Raw genomic sequence first — 21021 nt, 5'->3', positions numbered from 1 at the left:
ATTAGTTTTTAACCTCTTTCATGACTATATGTCCCAGTAGATTGGAGGATCCATTGATAACAAAACTCAAACACTTATAGGGCCAGGCAGATTCATAAGTAAATGAAGCAGGCAAGTATCAGAAAAACCTTGTGGTTTTAAAAAACTTTCCCACTTGAGGTACAAACACAGTTCAGAGACTTATCTAAAGAGATACAAGTCTGAAGAAAATGGCAATTGACACTGTGTCACTGTGGAAGTGACACTAGGGAGGAGTAGGGCCTGAGGCAAATGGAGGGATCCTTGCTCCATCCAAGGGATCAGCTGTTACCGAATGTCAGTGAGCGTTGCTCTGCAGGTCCATTGTTTCTAAAGCTCCCGCCCTACCAAGAGAATCTGGAAACCTAGTTTATGTAAAAGCTCCTGTTTGTTTGTTTGTTCGTTTATTTATTTCCTTCCTTTTTTGGTCACACTGATGCATATGGAAGTTTCCACGCCAGGGATCGAATCTGAGTGGCATCTCTGACCTTTGTTGCTACAGCTGTGGCAACACAGGGTCCTTAATCCACTGAGCCAGGGCAGAGATGGAACCAGCAATGCCCCAGAAACAAGCCAGACCTTTACCGACTGTGCCACAGTGAGAAATCCAAAGTTCCTGACTTTTCTTTTTTTGCTTTAATTTTTTTTTTTTTGCCTTTTAGGGCTGCTTTTTTTTCCCATGGCATATGGGGTTGAATTGGAGCTATAGCTGGTGGCCCATACCACAGCCCCAGCAATGTGGGATCCGAGCCATGACTGTGACCTATACCACAGCTCATGGCAAGGCTAGGGATCGAACCTGAATCCTCATGGATACTAGTGTGAGAGCCACAAGGGGAACTCCCCAAAGCTACTGCTTTTTAAATATGACTTTTTAAAGAAAACCCACTGCAGGTCCAAAAAACATGTTTTCCACTTTTATATTAAATCTCCCGCCCTTCCTTTCCCCTCTGCCCCACAAGGCTGATGATATCCTGGAAAATCTGGATACTCATTCATCACCTAATCATTCAGTCCCTATTATACAGCTGGGGTTCATCAAGAGACACTAGTTATTTCTTTCAGCTTTTCAGCAAACAATTTAGTATTTTTTGTTTGAGTGCAAACAGAAAACGCTAACTTATATGTAGAAAATATTTGCCTAAGTGCAGGATTGGTGCTAAAAAATGATGAGGTTCATTAAAACTTCACTTGAGTTGAAAATGAGTAGAGAGTTAAAAAAACAAGTTAATAATGTGATCTTGTTATTTTGGGAACTCAACGAAAGCTTTGTGTTTTAATTAGCTGGTTATTTTTAATCTGAGTAGTAATTCAGTGAGCATTTTCTTTAATTACCTTAATTGGTTTTAAATTGATTGTTTTTCAACTCACTAAAAGTGTGTTTAGCCTCGTCCCTTAAAATAATATCTCTTTATCAAGTGCGTATCTACTCTGGGCCGGAGAGGAAACCAGAACACAGTAGCTCTCTGTTTAAAAAGTGCTCTGTTCAAATGTGATTTAAAAAAGCAAGTCCTGGGGCAGAGTGGGAAAGGAGAAGGTAGGGCAGAGGTACAGTGAGAGCCTGGAAGAGTGGTGAATAAGTCGTTTTTGAACATTTATAATTATAGAATTATTGCCCAGCAGGAGGGCAGTGGGGCTGCCTTAGTTATAAGGATTATTAATAGGATTAATCATTAAGAACAACATGTATATTATAATTTCTAGGAAGACAGCTTTTAATAGTACAGGTTATAGAAATAGTTATTAACATAAATCAGTGGTAGTAAGAACTAGCCCCTCTAAGCACCACCTCCACCCCCGACACCTTGCAGGTCGCTTCACTTTTCATCTCCCAGGCAGCTCCCGGTAACAAGTGAGGCAGCCGTCGTTTCCTCCTTTATCACTGGGGGAACTAGGCTCCAAGACGGGATGCAAGTTGCCTGAGACTGACCTGGATGTGGGCTCCAGCGCATGTTTACCTGTGTCTGAAGCAGAACACAGTGTTTGCTGGTACACAGTTGTGTACGTCATGCCATTTCCCGTCTCTTAAATGTGTTCTGCTTTCCCAAGAGAAGCACAGACAAGAAAGATGAATGGGGTGTTTTATCTAAGGCCCATTGAAAAGGAAGCCATTTGGTGCCCAAGGCTGATTTTCCTAAGAAGCAATGAATCTGTTACTTTGAGAAAAGCGACTGGGAAGGCCAGAATGGCAGTACCGCTTTTGATCCAGCAGAGCCTTATAAGATCGCCGTGCAAATGCCTGGCCTGTCTTTTTTCTTTTGGGGGCTTCATCTGTGGCATATGGAAGTTCCCAGCCTAGGGGTTGAATCAGAGCTGCAGCTGCTGGCCTACACCACAGCCACAGCAGCTCCGGATCTGAGTCATGTCTGCGACCTACACCACAGTTCACGGCAACGCTGGATCCTTAATCCACTGAGTGAGATCAGGGATTGAACCCTCATCCTCATGGATACTAGTTGGATTCATTTCCACTGAGCCACAAGGGGAAACTCCTTGGCCTGGCTTCTTGGTGCAAAGTTGCCCTGAGGCTCCAAGCTGGCACCAGAGCAGTGAGTGTGCCCACAGGGTTCTGACTGTAAGAGAGGATGGGCTCCTCCCCAGGCCCAAGCGTGGGAACACCTGAGCAGGTGGCAGCCCGAGAGAAGTTAGTTATTGCCACAATTTCTTTTCATCTCGTCATCAATAGCTCATCCATTCTCTAATAATGGCAGCAGTTATGCAGTAATGCTGAGAGATCTTTTGGGGAACAATTTCAACTGACAAGGATATATACAATATTCCAGGCACTTTCCAGATCTGAAAGGCCAGACTTGTTAACCTGCCATTTTCTTGCACTTCCTTGGACAAAGTCTCAACATCCACCTCAGTAGAAAGGAAATACTGTCATTTTCGCTGCTGACAAGTTGGGAGGCTGAACATGAGAAAATAAATGGGATGGCCCCTAGCACAGTGCCTGCTACATATAAGGTGCTTAATACATTTGTCTTCTGTCTTCATTTCCTCCTTTCCTGATTTTTTTATTTTTTTTCCCGCCTCATGAGTGGCAGGTGGAAGTTCCTGGGCCAGGGATCTAGCCTGTGTCATGACAGTGACCTGAGCTACAGCAGTGACAATGCCAGATCCTCACCTGCTAGACCGCAAGGGACTTTACTCCTTTCCTGACTTTAAGGGGGTGACAAACCTCATAGTCTCCTTCATTCTGCATATCTGGGGATAAAGTATTGAGACGGAGTTTTCCAGAGTGCCTTCTGGAAGTCACCTGTGGTCCTCAGTGCATTTCAACATCCTCGCTGGATGGTTTCTCTCAGTGGGTGGCTCCTTGTGGGTCTTACCTTGTGTGGGTGGCCGAGGCTGGGGCTGTCCAAGTGGAGGCCCCAGCTGGGCTTGCCCGGGGGATTTTGCTGGTTTAGTCTGAGGAGCCTAGAGCAAGAGAAGAGATCACCGCAGTGATTTACTTCCCGGATGGGAGGGCGGGATATATAAATACCTGTTCATTACTAAGGTAAAAATTACATACAGGTTGTAAGTATATAGCACGAGATTTTACACGTGGATATATCCGTGTGCCTGCCGTGCAGATCCAGACAGAACGCTTCCAGTGAAGGCCACCCTGTGCCCCCTCCCGGCCAGCAGCCCCCTAGAGCATAACCATCATCTGTTATCATGGGTGTGTTCTTCTCGGGGGAGGGGGCGCAGGTTTTGAGACTTGCTTTTCCAGAAAGCCAGGCAGCTAGCAAATTCTTTGGAGAATGATCTAGTAATTCATGGTGAGGACTGTGGAAGGGAGGAACTCCGTGGGAGCGTGTCGAGTTTGGAGGATGGGCAAATGGGAGATGCAATAGTCTCTATTGACTGGTGCCCTGGGAGGGCATGCGTGTACATACTCATGCACACATGTGCGGACACACACATACACACACACACACACAACCCTGCTCTTTGCTCAGGCCCCGGATAGAGGGCACTGAGGGGACAACTGGTTTCTTATGTTAATAACCTCTGCCTACAGACACCCAAAGCCCGGTTGAAACAAGGTTTTTCTACCCAAGATGGTGGAGGAGGAAGGGCCCCTTGGAACCTCCCAAACTCTCCTGTCAGGAGCAGGGGTACAAGCTCCCCCCAGAAGCCAGCCCACACCCCATTCCTTTATCCCCAGGCTAGTTCCCCTATGGAGGTGTCTCCTCTGGCTCAGGACTCCCATTCTCAGACAGCCAGGCCTTTCTCATGGCTACACAGTCTCCCTTACTCCCAAGGACGTTACCCAAGGTCTCAGGGGCGAGGGCACTGTGCCCCCTGGCATCAGGAGTTGGCTCATTTTGGAGACGACGAGGTCGGCCATCAGCTGTTTGTCTTCTTCCACGTGTTCTCCAATCAGGGGCATTGAGCTGTCCATCACCTGTGGAAGAGAAAGGAGGCCTAAGGAGCCCTCATGCCAGACAGCTAAGCAGGGCAGCTCAGGAGGGCAGGCTCAGCGCTCAGGACAGAAGTGTCCACTAGATGGCAATGTTCTCCATGCAAAACCCAGCCCAGCGCCTCCGCTGGGAATGACCCCCGTGGAGATGACCAGTTTGCCCACAGTTGGGTCTAAATCAATTCCCTGGATTCAGTTCAATTCAGGCTACATTTGCCGGACCTCAGACATGCAACCAAGGGTTCAGAGCCTCTGCTGACCTTTTCTGCTCTTTTTTTGGGGAGCTGGTTTCCGCCTCTGCCTCTTCCCCATCTTGGCCCTCACTCAGGCTTGGGGCTAGTCCTTTGGACTTTGGCCCAAGGTCAAGATTTTCCACCAAACTGGAAGCAGTGAAGGTGGGGGCTTGGTTATGACCAAAAAAAAAAAAAAAATGACATGGGTTGGCGCTGACCCAGGGTTGGGAGAGAAGAGGCAGGCCTGTTCTCTGGGGCTCTGGCAGAATATACTCCTGGAGACAAATGCCTTCCACAGGGAGCAGGCTGCTTCTCAAAGCAGGCACAGCACTTGTATTGGGAAGAGGCCTGAGAGATCATATTTGAACATCTGCTCTTTTTGCAGATGGGGAAATCGAGGCCCAGAGATGGGAAGGGACTTGCCCAAAGTCATGCCTGCCAATGATCCAGGTAATTCTCCAGGCACGGGCAGCTGCAGAATTCTCAAAGGGGAATAGGGCCTGGGCAGCGCCTCTGTCTCCTCCCTCACTGCAGGAATGAAGCTTGTTTACCCACCCCGCCCCCATCAAATGAACTGTCTTGTCACCGCTTTTCCTAAGCTCTGGAGTCCCCAGGTTCTCTCCCCTGTCCAGGTGCTTGTGCATGTCATTCCCTCTGCTCACTTGTTATCAGACTCATTCCTTCTCACCCATAGGGGAACACCCGGCCAGCCCTCCCTCTGGGAAGCCCTCATCTGTTTTCCTGCTGTCCTCACTTTGCTTGTCCTGTGGGAGAGCTTACCCCATGGTGCTGTCATCTCCTGTTTATGTGTGTCCCCAACCAGACTGTGAACACTTGAGTTGGGGATAGGCCCTGTGTCCTGTTAGACAGGTGTGCCCTCAATAAGAGCCTGTTGAATGGAGGAATGAAAAACCCTCACAGTAAGTCCTGTCCATAATGATAAGGATACTGAGAAGGGCTATATTTCATTACACTGTGCTGGGTGCTGTTCTAAGCACCCGATATGGATAATCTCACACAAACTTCAAAAGAGATCTTTGACACAGGTACTATCATTATCCTTGTCATGGTGGGAAAGCTGAATCAGAGAAGTAGCAAGTTCAAGGATAGTTTGCTAGCAAGCCATGCATGGTCCTTCCAAGTCTCACCCATCACTGAGCAGCTCTCTTTGCTAAGAGTTGGAAATAGGAGACCTGGATTCCAGGCTTTGGTTCTACTATAGACTTGCTGTGTGATCTTGGCAGGTCACTTTTCCTCTGTGTGCCTGTTGTTTTCCTCAACTGTAAACTGAGGGGTTTGGGCAGCTGCAAAAACCCTTCCAGCTGGGACTTTCAGGAGCCTGTGAGTCTAAAGCACCTACTATGGTTGGGAAGCTGAAGAGCAAACTCAAGGATGTGAATGCAGATGCTCTTACGGACAGTCCTGCAAAGTGTCTTCAGACTGAGCCCTTATGAGTTGGGCCTGGGTCCTTAGCATCCTGGATCCCAGTGCCCGGCACACGGACAGTCTCTCAGGCAGTGTGGGCTGAGCTGAGTTATAACCGTGGAGTCTAAGTGTGCGCAGGCCTATCCTTTCTCCCCTGAACCTGCCCACCCCTTTCTGTTCCGGTTTCTGTTTCCTATATTCCCTGCAGTGGAAAACAGCCGCCACAAGGAACCTGAGGTCAGAGCATTGTGGAGTCCTCACGGTGGACATGGCCAAAGGAAGTGGACATTCTGGTCTCCCCAGGGAAACATTTTTTTCCAGTGAGCAATGTCACTGCTTGGACAGGTCATGGAGGACAAGTTCAAGGGTCTTTCCCCTGAGTATTTCACTGTGAGGATCTTCACAAAACATGTCCCACAAATTTTATGTCCTCACCACAGAGGTGGCTGAAGAAATCAGTATTTTTGGATCTCTTCTGTCTGTTTTTTTTTTTTTTCCCCAACTGGGGAAAAAATATCTTTTATCTTCCTGGTAAAAAGCTCCCCATCTCCCTTGACCCCACTCTAAACTGAAAAGCCAGGGAAACAACTCTGCAATGTTTCTGAAAGAAAAAAAGAAAATCTAAAAAGTCATTTTCCCCTCCCTCCTGTAACATTTTTGGAAGATGTTTTCTTGTTTTTTAAAGTCCAAACCCACTTTTTTTTTCTTTTTTTTTTAATGTGAAAGGTCTTTCATCCCTGACCCTCTGAATGTCTGGAGGTAGGGAGCCTTGGCCCCTCGGGTACAAATTTTTGTTTCCTGAGAGGGAACTTTGAGGAAACTCAGAGAGGCAGGAGCTCTTGAGGCCAGAGATAACGCTGAAGCAAGACAGAAGGGGCTGCACTCCCAGGAGGGAGGGGAAGGGAGTGCAGGAGTCCTTCATCTGCTGATTGCCTCTCGCCTCCCAGGTGGAAGCTCTAAGGGACAGCGTCTCTACTATCGTGTTCACTGCTGTATCCCCATCACCTGGCTTGGGGTCTGGTGTCCAGAGCAGGGGCTCAATAGCGGATGAATGAATGGATGAATGAATCCATGACTGCATGTGTGCCAAAGCTGTGTTCATGTCTGGCGGTCTCTGTGCAGAGATGCAGAGGCAGGCGGGCCAGGAAGGGTCTCAGGAGATGCAATACCCCCAGTATTGGCCTGCAGCTCCCAGGCATCCTCAGGAAGGTGGGCGCCTTCTTCCTCCAGGGAGCAGCCTGGCGCTTGCTTAGAAGCAAGTACACAGGCCAGCAGTTCAGCTCTTTCAGTGTCCTCTGAGGAGGGGTTGGTGAGGGGACTTGAGGGGAGAGCTATTTTCTAGAGCAGGACTGAACCTGCAAGTATAGATGCAACTCATCCTTGGAAGCTACCTGGTCTTTCTGGGGTGGGTGAGTGTGGGCAGAGGAATGGTGTCCACCCTAGACTCCCTCCCCTTCACCTCCAAGCTGGCTCCTCCCTAGGCTGGAGTATGAAGGCCCGCCTGGCATGGCTGGGGGCGAACAGCAGGGCTCCCACCCATGGAGTCACCTGGCCCTGCCGCACTGTGGGTCCTGGGTGTGGAGCAGACACGCGGGGATGGAGGACTGGCTGGCTCCTGCGGTCACCCCGGCCATGTGCTTCCCATTAGCCGCCCACACTCCAGGGAGGGGGGCAGCCGCAGGGCTCTCCCTCACGTGTCTTGGCCTTGTGTCAGCACTGCCTCTCTGCTGTGGTTTGAGGAGAAGGCCACGGAAGGGAAGTGCCATAAGGAGCTCTGGGGGGTGTGAGTGTGGAGTGGCGAGGCTGGGGAGGGAAGGGAGAACTCTGAGCCAGAGGGCATTTTCAGAGGAAGCAATGGAGAGCCTTGGGCTGGGGTGGTGGGGGCAGGGGACAGGGGGCAGGGAAAGGGAGTTAGGATGGGACATGGAGACTGTGAAGTGAGGAAGGACATGGGGAGCCATGGAGGAAAGAGGCGGACTGTGGCATTGGGGGAGGCAAGGGAGGATCCACGGAGGGGAGAGGGGGATTGTGGGATTTGGGGGAGGTATGGGAGGAGCCACGGAGGGGAGAGGGGGATTGTGGGACTTGGGGGAGGCACGGGGGGAGTCATGGAGGGGAGAGGGGGATTGTGGGATTGGAAGAGACATAGGGGGAACTATGCAGGGAGATGGGGACTGTGGAGCCAGGAGAGACATGGGCAGCATGGAGGGGAGAAGGGGACTGTGGGACTGGAGGAGGCTGGGGCCTATGGAGGGAGAGGGGCATTGTGGGATTGGGAGAAGGTGGAGAGGAAGTTGTGGGGGTGTGGGGAGGGTGATGAAAAGACTACAGAGACCTGTAGGCAACAGCTCTGGAGGACATCAGGAATTGTGGGCCTGTGGGATGCATGGGCTGCAGGAAGTTGAGGGGGAGAGTCTGGGACTCCGAGCCCCTTTGAGCCTCTCTCTTACAATTAATTTTCCTTCTATCACACTCCGTTCCTAAACTTCAGCGCCCTTACTTGTTTACTATTCTTCCCTGCCGGCCTGTCCACCCCATGTCTGTCTTGCTTACTGGCTCTGCCTCCTGAGCTCCCCCACACCAAGCCTATGGGAACTCCTGAGTACATGTTTGTTGAATGAACAGATGATGGAATCTCTGCATGGTGACCAGGGAAGTGTGCCCTCTTTACACACTTGGACACTGAGAAAATAGAAGAGGCCCAAGGAGACAGAATCTTGCCAATTCTTAGCAACTGCTCTTCTCCTACTGTTGGGGCCACAGGTTGCAGAAAACTGCCAAACCTCCTGCCTAGAGCTCTGGAGGCTCAGCTCAGAGTCCCTGGGCGCAAAGGCTTTAGATGTGGCCAAGGGTGGGGACTGGGGGGTGGTAATTGAGGGTGGTGGGTGAGAAGCCTCTGGGAGTCACTTGCTGAGGCCTTGGCACCATGTGCCCCAGCCACGGGCTGACACAGCTGACCACGCTGAAGGCCACACTTGGACTCCTTCCCGCTGATGTGCCTCCCTGGGAGTCCAGCCAGGCCAGGAGGAGCTCCTCCTTCACCTCTCACCTCAATGATGTAATCTCTGCCATCCTTGCTGTGGACAGCCTTGACAGCACAGATGTCCAGGCCCCCAAACATCTCTGAGCAGCTGTCCACCCACAGCCTGTACCTGCAGGGAGGGACAGACAGACAGTGAGCATGTGGAATGGGGAGCAGGGACAGGGAGGAGAGGAAGAGCGGCAGACAGAGGTTGGGAGAGACACAGAGAGAGGCACACAGAAGAACAGGCCATGAGACAGGTAGCGACACACATACGCCCATTCAGAGATGGAGAGAGACAAGACGTAAGAGACAGAGAAGCAGCAAGAGAAACAGAAAGGCAGAAAGACAGAGACACAGGCAGTAGGAGAGACAGAATGGGTAAAAAGGGAAGCAGAAACATAGATGGACAGTGAGAGAGAGAGAGACAGAGAGGGAGAGAGACTAGAAAGGGAGCTAGGAAGGCAGGGTAGAGGAAGGATGAGGGGGAGAAGGAACAAGAGTTGGGAGAGATCTCTGTGAACTGATCCTACCCCTCTAGCACTTTGCTGGCTCCCCAGTAATAGGGAGCTTGCCCTACTCCCATCTGGAGCTGTCTTGGATACCCAGCTTCCCTGAAACCCTTTTCACTTGGGAATCCTGCGTGAAGGGACCTAGGAATCTCTCCGGGGCCACCCTCCCAGCCCCAGCCTATGGGGACAAAGGGCTCATTCTCTCCCTGTGGGGATGGAGGCAGGGGAGCCTGGCAGGCTGCACCTCCCTGGTCTGGGGGCCTGGCCCTCTGGACCCACTGCTTTTGTTCCCTTTCCAGCCACTCGATGGCTGCAAGGCCCATTTGCTTTGCAGAGAAAGATCTCAGCGCTGGACTTTGACCCTACAACAAGGGGATGGTTGTATCTGGAGAAGTTTTCCCGGCCTGGCACTTGGCTTCCCTTGCGGTGGCTGGATTTGGACTCACAGGGGACTTTGTGTCAATGTTCTTGCTTCTCTCCCCACTCTGCAGGGTCACACAGGGCAGGCCTGCTCTGAGATCTATTTGTGTCTGAGCCATAATCCTGGAAGGAGGAAAGATCCTGGCTGAAGTGTTCTCAGAACCAGCTTTGGCATCCCATCTGCTAATGCCCTTTGAGGCACTGCAGGCACTGCCCATGAATTTGCAGAAATTCCAGGCTTGAGTAGACCATTCCCATGGGAGGCTCCTGCAGAGATGGCCCATGTGGCTTGGTACCGAGCAGAGCCAGGGAGATAGTGACCTGCTGGAGACATCTGTCCAGCTTATGAGGCACTGGGGAAGGCTGGGCTCACATTCTGGAAAGGCCATGGAGAAAAGGGCTGTGACTGTCCCATGAATGCCCACTGGGGGAGGCATGTGACTGCCCCAGATCAGGTGATTCAGTTGTGCCAGGTAATGAGCGCAGCTCCCCTGGTGAGACTAGTTAGTATAGGTGGGTACCCACCTTGAAGGTGGCAGCTGCCACCTGGGATTGACAGGAAGGGAAGGAAGCCAACATTTAGTGTCCCTCCCTGCCATGAGCCAGCGCTGGCTTAGGTACTGAACATTCCTCTCTCATTCCTCTGACTTGGGTATGTTACTTCCAATTTATAGTTGAAGAAGTTCAGAAAGGGTTGTTAACTTACCCTATGTAACACAGCTTGGAAGGGGCAGGATCATGCATTTTCATTCATGATACATTCTCAACTTAGAGCCCTGAACTGGAAGTTCCATGAGGACAGTGATCCTGTTATATCATACCCCTAAGTCTCTCAGTCGCTGTTGCTGTAGTGGGGTGGTCCCACTTCAATCTCTAGGGCCAGAGACATGACATAGGCCTATCTTATCACAGCATTGCTGCTTTCTGGGCCATAGTGATTGGTTCAGGGATGGTCATGTGATCGAATCCAGGCCAATCAGTGAATAAGGCTCAATTCCAGCTTTTGATTGAAATGGTTGGGAAAGATGTTTTCTTTTTTCTTTCTTTCTTTTTTTTTTGTCTTTTTGTTTTTTCTGGGACTGCACCCGCGGCATATGGAGGTTCCCAGGCCAGAGGTCTAATCGGAGCTGTAGCCGCTGGCCTATGCAACAGCCACAGCAACACCAGATCTGAGCCATGTCTGCAACCTACACCACAGCTCAGGGCAACGCCAGATCCTTAACCCACTGAAAAGGCCAGGGACCGAACCCGCAACCTCATGGTTCCTAGTCAGATTCGTTAACCACTGAGCCACGACGGGAACTCTTGGGAAAGATGTTTTTGCTAGACTTGATACTGTCAGGATGTAAGCCTGGAGCCACCATGGGTCAGCATGTGAGTGAGATGGCTGAATGAAGCCAACACAGAAGACAGCTGAACTAAAGTGGGTAGAATAAGTTCTGAAGTCCTACCTGGAGTTGTACCTCTGGAGTTTTCATTGCCATAAGCCAATATATCCCCCCCTTTGGCTCAAACCAATCTGATTTGTGTTCTGACACAGAACACTGCAACTAACGCAGAGTTCTTAAAGGGGACGACTGGCTCTTTTCTCTTGGCCTCTAGTGCTCGGCACCACAGAGCATGCCATGGGCACTCAGTACATGTTCGCTGAACAGACCTTTCTGACTCCAAAGCCCATGCACTGTCTATTGTCATTGAACGGTTGCAAGCAGAGGTCCCTGGGCACACAGGGAAGGATGTGTGTGTGCTGCCAGCTCCCAAAGCCAGCAACTGGCCCTTCTTCGGGTAAGGATCACTTACAGGAGTTGCTTAAAAGGAGAAAGACCTGAGGAACCTTCAGCCAGAGTGCGCCCCTGCCGCATTCATGATTCATGGAGAATCAACCTCTCCCTTCTCATGTTGGGATAGGAGTAAATCTGAGAGAGGAGTGAACACTCCAGTGGCTCTGGTTTCCTAACAGGGATGCTTCCATGCAGCCATCAGAGCAGAGAGGGACCCTTGAGGACTGCCTACCCTCTCTCTGAAGCAGCTGGGAAGGGACAGAAAGACCCCTGGACTTAGAGTCAAGAGATCAGTGTTCTATTCTCAGCTCTGTCATTGGTGGGCTCTGTCACCATGGACAAGTCACTGTTCCTCTCTAGACTTTTTTCCTCATCTGTAAAATGGGGTTATTATAAAACTTGCCCTGCAGGCTATTATGGGCAGTAAAGGGGATCGTGCCTAGGAAAGTGCTCTTCGGGTGGTGAGACCCCAGTCAAAGCGTGAGACGGCATTCCTTACAGGATCCTTGTTGTATCCCCATCCACCTCCCACGATGCTGGTGCCTCTTCCTAAACACCTCCTCTGCCTCTTACCTCTCGGTCATGGCCACCTGCTCCAGCATGGCAGAACCTGTGTTGGCTTTCCAGTTTCCAGAGATGGAGGTTCTCCTACAGCAGGACAAATAACACAGTGAAATCATTAGGGATGCTTTTCATTGATTTGCTTTCCCTTTTGCTCTGGTTGTTAGGAGGCTCTGATTCAAAAACCTGGCTTACATGATGATGTGAATTCTTAGGTACACATCCTGTCTTAGATTTATATTTTTTTGTTTTTATTTACCTTTATGTTGATTATTTTACTTGTATCTTATGTATCTTTTTCTAAGCCACCTTTTGAAATCTAAAAGTTAAATTTAAAAAATGCCTACACCATCAGATTAAATCCTCCAAACTTGGGTCTTCTGTTTTTCAGAAGGATTAGGGCAGTATAGCCCCTGGTGACTCTGAAATTTTCTTTACGAGCCCTAAAATGTAGGACCCATGGAGAGAAGGGATTACTCTTCCATGGTGAAGAGCAGGAGGGCCTGGCCTCTGCCTGTCTTATTATGTCTTGGTTCCCTTGCCTTTTCTGCGCCAGCAACAACTGACCTCTCTCGGACCATGCCCATGGCTCTTTCCTGTGTTTAGGCCTCCACACACCTCCTTCCTTTTGCCCGATCCAGTCTTCATCTCCATCTCTGCCTCCCTCAGTCCTACTCATCCTTCAAGTTTCATCTGAAATGTGACTTTTGACAGCACACCTTCCCCAATAAGAATAAAACCCCCTACAATACACCATATACTAATGTTTAATAATGCACATCTCATTTGTTTCTTCTTTTTGTCTTTTTAGGGCTGCACCTGTGGATTATGGAAGTTCCCAGGCTAGGAGCTGAATTGGAACTGTAGCTGTTGGCCTATGCCACAGCCACAGCAACTCAGGATCTGAGCAGTGTCTGTGACCTACACCACAGCTCATGGCAATGCCAGATCCTTAACCCACTGAGTGAGGCCAGAGATCGAACCCTCATTTGTCCTCATGGATACTAGTCAGATTCGTTACTGCTGAGCCACAACGAGAACTCCTGCATCTCACTTGTAATGACTGCTTTAGTGTGCTGTATTCCCTGAGGGCAGGGAGCATGTTTGACTCATCGCTCTTCACCTCTAGTGTCCAGTGGTCGGTCCCTGGCATGTGGTAGATGCTCAGTAACTACCCACTGGGTAATGGACTGTGTATGCTGAAGAGAAGTCCAGAAAAACTATCTCTAATGTGTATCTAGATTCAGCAAAGACTGAATGGATTTAAGCAAAGTGGCAGAGGTGAAGTAATTTGTTTTATGGCCTAGGGAAGGCATGCAGTTGAGGTTAAAGGGTAAACCAGGAGAGGAACTGCTACAAAAACATCTTTCTAAGAGGGAAAATAAAATGTATCTGAGGACAGCAGATGCTGAGAATAGATGGTGGCCAGTAGGAGCCATAATGACTAGAGTTGCAGTGATGTTGATAAGCTTTACGTCAGTTTAGTTTAGTTTAGTTCAGTCCAATGTTATTTGATTTGGTGAAAAATCACCAGGCCCCTCTGTCCTGGGTACAGGACTAGTCTGAGTGTGCAGAGATGACCCCTTCCTTGGGTTCCTCACTACTTTAAAAGGTTGACTAACCTACCTAGACATGGTAGGGTTTGCAGTACACATGAGACATAAAGAATCCCAGGAAACAAAGGAGAAACTAGTCATTTAATGTGACCCCCGAAGGTAGTGACAGAGATGTACCTGGGAAGATGGGCAGGATTTGGTAGAGTGAGATCTGTATGGTGACAAAGGAAGGTAAGGATGCGATGGATCCTTGAGTCAGATGGATGTGAGCTTGAATCTTGGTTCCAGCATTTTCTAGCTATATGACCATGGAAAACATCTCTGAATCTTTATTTTATCTTTAGTAAATAGAAATAATTATAGTATCATGCTTATAAGGCATTGTGTGGATAAAGGAAATATTCCCATAAATTTCTTAGTACAATGGGTGCTACTATTAATTTTTGGTATGTGTAGACAAGAAAAGAAAGCATTCTCATGCCATAAGCAGCAGGAATACAAGCCAGATTGGTCTCCTTCCAAGAAGATAATGACAGTGAGAGCTGATATTTAGTAAGTGCTTTCTATGTCAGAGACATAGGTCTAAAAGCACTGGCTTATTTCAGCCTCACAAAGCCTAATAAGAGGGACTTTTTCTTTTTCTTTTTTTCTTTTTTTTGGCCATGCCCACAGCAAGCAGAAGTTTTTGGGGCAGGGATTGAACCCAAGCCACAGTAGTGACAATGAGCCTCAGCAGTGACAATGCCGAATCCTTACCTGTGAGGCCATCAGGGAACTCGTGGACATTATTATTATTATGATCATTCCCACTAAATAGTAGAAGCCACCTAACCATATCTGAGAAATGCTGTGCTCATAACCATGACTCTCCATGGCAGAGCCCATCACAGGTTTAGGGAAAGGAGTAGGTTGGCCCAAATGCGATGCAGCTGCTGGAATATAGGGTGGAATGTAGACGGTGACAAAATAATCTACGTTTATGACACATGTATCATGCTAATCCTCTTGCTGAAAAGGGAAGGGATGAGCGTTGCTGATTTAAATAACTCTGAACACTCGTGGAGACAGTATAACTATGTGCAAAAGGAACTGTATATAGGTCCTGTACTGCAGTTGGTTACATTCCTTCTCACGGGGTACAGCTTGATGGTTCTACAACTGTACACATACACTGAGACTGAATGAAGAGGTAAATGGGTGGGAGATGGTGGGAGCCAGGCTTTTCCTGGTTGGAGTGGGAAGTTAGAGCCAAGCAACCTGGACAGGCTAAAATGAATCATGTGGCACTGGATGAAAGTCCGAGACATCCACAGGGACACTGGTTAGCTTTAGCTATAGATGGATATATATAGACATAATTACAGACATGTGTGTGTGCACACATATGGGTTGAGAAACACATATTTCTTTCCTAGTTCTGTCTTCTGAGAGGACTTAGAAACAATGACACCCAGTAGCAACAAGCACAAAGGTCCAAGTGCAGGGCAGGAAGTGGGTCAGAAGGGACACTGAATGGTCAGGGGTGGAGAAGGCGTTCTACACTGAAGCCTGACATAAAACCCCTCGCTCGAACATGGGCCAACCCAGGGTTCAGGAAATGCCACAACTAATGACAAATTGGAACTCTTGGGGCAGAAAGGCTAGGCATAAAGAATGCGGCAATGAGGTAATCCTTAAGAAGAGAAACTGGGACAAGGTGTCGTCAATGTCAAGTGGAAACACTAACAATGAGGAGAGGAGGGAAATGATATCATGACGGATGGAAGAATGCATTGGACCATGCACTGGAATGTTCTCCAGCTCAGAGAGGTTGGGGGAACTGGGGTGGGGGGGGTGCTGATCTTATCACCCCAAGCGCATCTGAGAGCAGAGACAGGTCTGGCCTTACTCATGGGTGGAAGGGAGCGACTGGCAAGACAGGCCAGAAGTATTCCTTGACTCCATCCCTTTTCTGGGCATATTTCCTTATAGGTCAACTGGCTGCATCTTCTCCAGGTTCCCAGGCAATGGCAGAGTGGAGTGGTTACAACAGAGACTGTGTACCCCGTAAAGCTTAAAATTACCATCTGGCCTTTTACAGAAAAAGTTTGCCAATCCCCAGTCTAGGCAATCCGGGCAGTGCAAAAGCAACCCTAGATAATACAGAAATGGATATGGCTGTGATCAATAAACCTTTTTTAACAGAAACAGGTGGAAGCTGGACTTGGCCTGTGGGCTGTGGTTTGCTGTCCCTGACCTAGAGCACAGCTGCATCACCAGAAGCACATAGACTTTCCACTTGTCCAGAGCCAGCAGTTGCAGTCTTCAAAGGTGGAGCCAGACAATCAGTGCTCCGCACATGCTGTCGTCTCTCTGGGGTCTTATCACTTCGGGTGGAACTGACAGCATTCCAAAGTGAGACAGAGAGGCCTTGGGGCAGATAAGATCTCTCTAAAGGCTAAGGTCTCTACCTAGTCATGAGCTCTACCCTCTCATCCTTGGAACCACAGCTCCAATATGCGTCATCTTTTGCCTGAACCACCCCTGGGAAGAATGTGTGTTCAATTTTCTGGCATTTGTTCCTTTTCTTTTAGTCACAGAACCTCTATTTCCACTGGATAATGACCCTGCCCACACTGCAGGCCACCTTGGTGGGGCTCTCCAGGCTGGCTGTCTACCATCCTCTAACCAATAAGCACGTGACCACAGTCAGACTAATCAGCACTATTTTCATGGAATCACGATCTTGAGTGAAGCCCTGAAAATGATTAGGGCAGATTCACTTCCTAAAGGGGTGCCAATGGAGACTGACTATTACTTCTGGCTACCCAGATTCCTGGGGCTACCCTGGATCCTAATATTTCTAAAATTGATAATTTGAGCTTTTTTTTAGTTAGTTAATTTTTTAAGTTTCTTATAAATTCCCTCCAAAAAACCAACCAAACAAACCCCCCCCCCCCACCAAATTAGTCAGCTGTGGTTTCTACTGTGTGCAGCCAAAGAAATCTGATGTTATCTCCTACCTGATCTTATTAGTCCCAGAGAAACCCTTTTGCAACCCAGATACTAGCCCCAGAGCCATCTTTTTATAAATACATGTCAGATCATGCTCTGCTCAGAAGAGAAGAGAGGAAAATTCAAAACCCTCAGCAAGGCGTTCAGGGCCCTCCTTGATTTGTCCCTAAGTCTCTCTTCCACATATGTCTCGTAGGACATACATCCTGTATACACTTGCAAACATGCCAAGAGTCTGTCTGCCCTCATTTGGGTAGACAGATTTCTACTGTGGGATAGGCCATGATGGAACAGCAGCCTTCAGCTACCCTGACCAGAGAAGAAGGGCAGTAAAGGAGACAAAGAGAATAATGATGTTTCTATGGGGTCTCTGCCCTGGGGCAGGGGTGACAGGGCTGGACAGGCATCTCTACTCTCTGCTCCGCCCACACTCTGCTCCTGCCCTTCCTCCCAGCTCCCCAGCCCTTGCCCAGAGACTCACATGTAAGCCTTGTAGTTGGATCCAATTTTCTGGATGCGGATGTCATACTTGGAGTCGATGAAGGCCTCGGTGGTGGCATAGGTTTTGGCCATAGCCACCATGCTGGTGATGTCCAGGTAGTCATGCTGGTTTTCTACTTTGATCTGTGTGGGAGGATGAGGGCGTGAGCACCACCCACCCAGTGTTTGAGGACCCATCCGGTGCCGAGACCCAGGGCCCGCACGTATAGTGACCTTGAGAAGGTCATCTGCCTGGCTGGGGAGGCAGACATAAGATACAAGTCGCTCCATTACTTCCTGTGGAAGAGAAAGGCAACATTCCACTTGGGGAGTTAAGGGAATCTTTATAGAAGGGTGAGCTCTGAACAGGGTTTGGAAGACTGAGCGTGATTCTCATGTGGGCTTCAGAGCAGGTGCATTCTCTGAAAAGGATGGAGGATGGACAAAGCAGAGGCAGGAGGAACTGGTGGAGGGGAGTGGTTCACACTGATTGGGGGAGCAGGAGGGTGAGGGGGGTCTTCAGGGAAAACGCCATGGAAGGCCCCGACACTGTGGTAGGGGATAGAACACTAGCCCGAAGGCTCTGGAAAGCCACTTGAAGGAGAGGCATTTAAACAAGAATATAGCCTAATTTGTGTTTTAGAAAAAAATCCTTTAAGCAGTTGTGTAGAGGGCTGGATGGAAGGGTGTGAAATGGGATAAGGAGAGGCCAGTTTGAAAGGAGAGAGTGTGCATGTGTATATGTGCGAGTGCAGGGTGTGTACGAGGTTTGTAAAAGACATGTTTGTGTGTGTGTGTGTGTGTGTGTGTGTGGTGTGTGTGTGGTGTATATGTGTGGCATGTTGTTTGCATATGTGATGTGTGTGGTGGGTAGTGTTTCTCTGTGTGCAGGCAGCATGTGTGCTGTGCATGTGCATGTGTGTGTGTGTGTGAGTGTGCATCCTGGACATGACTAGCTCTGCTAGGCCAAAGCCCTTGGGGGGAAACTCACTCATACTGTTTACTGGGCTGAGGCCAGGAACATGGGGCGGTGCCCCAGGGTCAGAGAGAGGTCTCAGGAGAGCTTCCAAGGCCAGGAGCAGGGGACAAGGCCAAGGCTCCATGACAGTAATCTCAAGACATAACAGAGGCTGACTCCCAGTGCCTGTGGATAGCTGGGTGGGTGCCCCCTCCTCTGTCATCCTCACTAGGACAGCGGAGGGGTTCTGAAGCTAGGCCAGCAGGGGGAAGAGGCCAGACCCCCTGGGGGCTGGGTGGGTGCTGAGCAGCCTTGTTGGAGGTGGTCCTGTCCTTACAGCCTCTTTGAGCCCTTTCTTGCTTGCCCTTCAGCTCTGCAGTGCCCTGGCCACTCCCTGCCTCCACGACGATGCCCGGCCAGATCTGCCCCAACTTCATAACAAGCGTGTTCCTTTGGGACCCAAAACTAGATTGTGAGACAGGCAGGGCAGGCATTATTATGACAATTTAATGGATGCAGAAACAGAGATTTCTCTCCTTGTCCAAGGCCATGTAGCAGCTAAGCACAGAGCTGGAAATGAAACTATAACACACAGCTGCTCTTTGAACCATCTCAGGGTATCTGCAAGTGTGTGCCTGCTGTTCCACTCAACAGATCATAAACAATAATGGGGAGAGAGGCTTAGCAAAACTCCTCCCTCTTGGCTCTCTGTGCTTTCCAGCCTCCATGGCAGGGTGCCTTACACTGGAGGCTGAACCCACCCTTTGTTCTAGGTCCTCTAAGGCTCTGACTGCCTTAGTTTTATCCGGGCATCTGGTTTCTCAACTAAAGATTACTTTGTCCCAGTCTCCTCTACAAGCAGATGTGGCCAAGTCTACAAGTCTGGCCAATGAAAACGTGAATAGACTTGATACGAGCGACCTCTGGGTGGTGACTTTAAGACAAAGGGAATCTTCCCTTTCCTCCTTCCTTCTTCTACTTGGCTGGGATGTGTCCATGATGGTGGGAGCTGGAGCAGCCTTTCTGAACCATGTGATGGAAGCTGCATGTTGAGGATGGCTGACTAATAAAGGAGAAGGAACCTGGATTTCCAACACCATGAGTCAAGATCAATCCCTTGACTATGTATGCTCAGACTCTTACATGAGAGAAAAGTAAATCTTAATCTTGTTTAAGTCACTGTTACTTTAGTCTTTGTTAAAGAAGCTGAACTATATTTCTGCCCTGTATTTTTAGTCTCTTGCTCTTCATTGATTCTTTTTTTTTTTTGTCTTTTTTGTTGTTGTTGTTGTTGTTGTTTTTGTTGCTATTTCTTGTTTCTTGGGTTGCTCCCGCGGCATATGGAGGTTCCCAGGCTAGGGGTCGAATCGGAGCTGTAGCCACCGGCCTACGCCAGAGCCACAGCAACGAGGGATCCGAGCCGCGTCTGCAACCTACACCACAGCTCACGGCAATGCCGGATCGTTAACCCACTGAGCAAGGGCAGGGACCGAACCCGCAACCTCATGGTTCCTAGTCGGATTCGTTAACCACTGCGCCACAATGGGAACTCCTTCATTGATTCTTTATACGTTGGATCAACATGATCATGGATCCACTAATCTCAAATTATTCCTGCTTTTTAATACCTCAGTTACCACTGCTCTCTTTGTCTCTATGACTCATTTCCCACTCCCCTTAAGCCCACACTCTCTGGATTTCATTCTCTACCACTCTACTGAAAGTGATTTGGCAAAGGTCACCTCTGACCTTCTCATTGGCAAGTCCAATAGAGTTCCCTTCAGTCTTCATCCTGCTTTGGCACTCTATGGCATATGAAGTTGCTTAACTTTTTTTTTTTTCTCATTTTTTTTAAATTAAAAAAATTTTATTAATGATTTTAATTTTTTCCATTATAGTTGGTTTACACTGTTCTGTCACTTTCTACTGTACAGCAAAATGACTCAGTCACACAAACACACACACATATATATTTTTTTCTCACATTATCCTCCATCCTGTTCCATCACAAGTGACTAGATATAGTTTTCCCTGTGCTATACAGCAGGATCCCATTGCTTATCCACTCTAAATGCAATAGTTTGGATCAATTAACCACAGACTCCCAGTTCATCCCACCCCTCCCCCTCCCCCTCCCCCTTGGCAACCACAAGTCTGTTCTCCAAGTCCATGAGTTTCTTTTCCGTGGAAAGGTTCACTTGTGCCATATATTAGATTCCAGATATAAGTGATGTCATATGGTGTTTGTCTTTCTCTTTCTGACTTACTTCACTTAGTATGAGAGTCTCTAGTTCCATCCAGGTTGCTGCAAATGACATTATTTTCTTCTTTTGATGGCTGACTAGTATTCCATTGTGTATACATACCACATATTCTTAACCCATTCATCTGTCAATGGACATTTAGGTTGTTTCCATGTCTTGGCCATTGTGAGTAGTGCTGTAATGAACATATGGGTGGATGTATCTTTTTTAAGAAAAGTTTTGTCCAGATATATGCCCAAGAGTGGGATTGCTGGGTCCTATGGTAGTTCTATATTTAGTTTTCTGAGGTGTCTCCATACTGTTTTCCATAGTGGTTGTACCAATTTACATTCCCACCAACAGTGTGGGAGGGTACCCTTTTCTCCATACCCTCTCCAGCATTTGCT

The 21021-nt window shown here is 48.7% G+C and overlaps 1 protein-coding gene across 1 annotated transcript in view; it reads right to left on the bottom strand.

Moving 5' to 3' along the window:
- Positions 1–17550, bottom strand: part of LOC125130731 (synapsin-3) — a 28270-nt gene extending 10720 nt beyond the window's left edge. The window contains exons 1-5 of the mRNA XM_047786451.1: positions 17415–17550; positions 12396–12470; positions 9137–9239; positions 4280–4414; positions 3351–3438 (exon numbers count right to left, since the gene is read on the bottom strand). Of these exons, the coding sequence (XP_047642407.1) occupies positions 3351–3438; positions 4280–4414; positions 9137–9239; positions 12396–12470; positions 17415–17515 (502 nt within the window). The 5' untranslated portion in view covers positions 17516–17550. The remainder of the gene's footprint in view (positions 1–3350; positions 3439–4279; positions 4415–9136; positions 9240–12395; positions 12471–17414) is intronic.
- Between the last annotated feature and the right edge of the window lie 3471 nt (positions 17551–21021).

The sequence above is a fragment of the Phacochoerus africanus genome, chromosome 7, assembly GCF_016906955.1.
Source record: "Phacochoerus africanus isolate WHEZ1 chromosome 7, ROS_Pafr_v1, whole genome shotgun sequence".
NCBI classification, from domain to species: Eukaryota; Metazoa; Chordata; class Mammalia; order Artiodactyla; family Suidae; genus Phacochoerus; species Phacochoerus africanus.
This window is presented reverse-complemented; position numbering and strand designations above follow the sequence as displayed.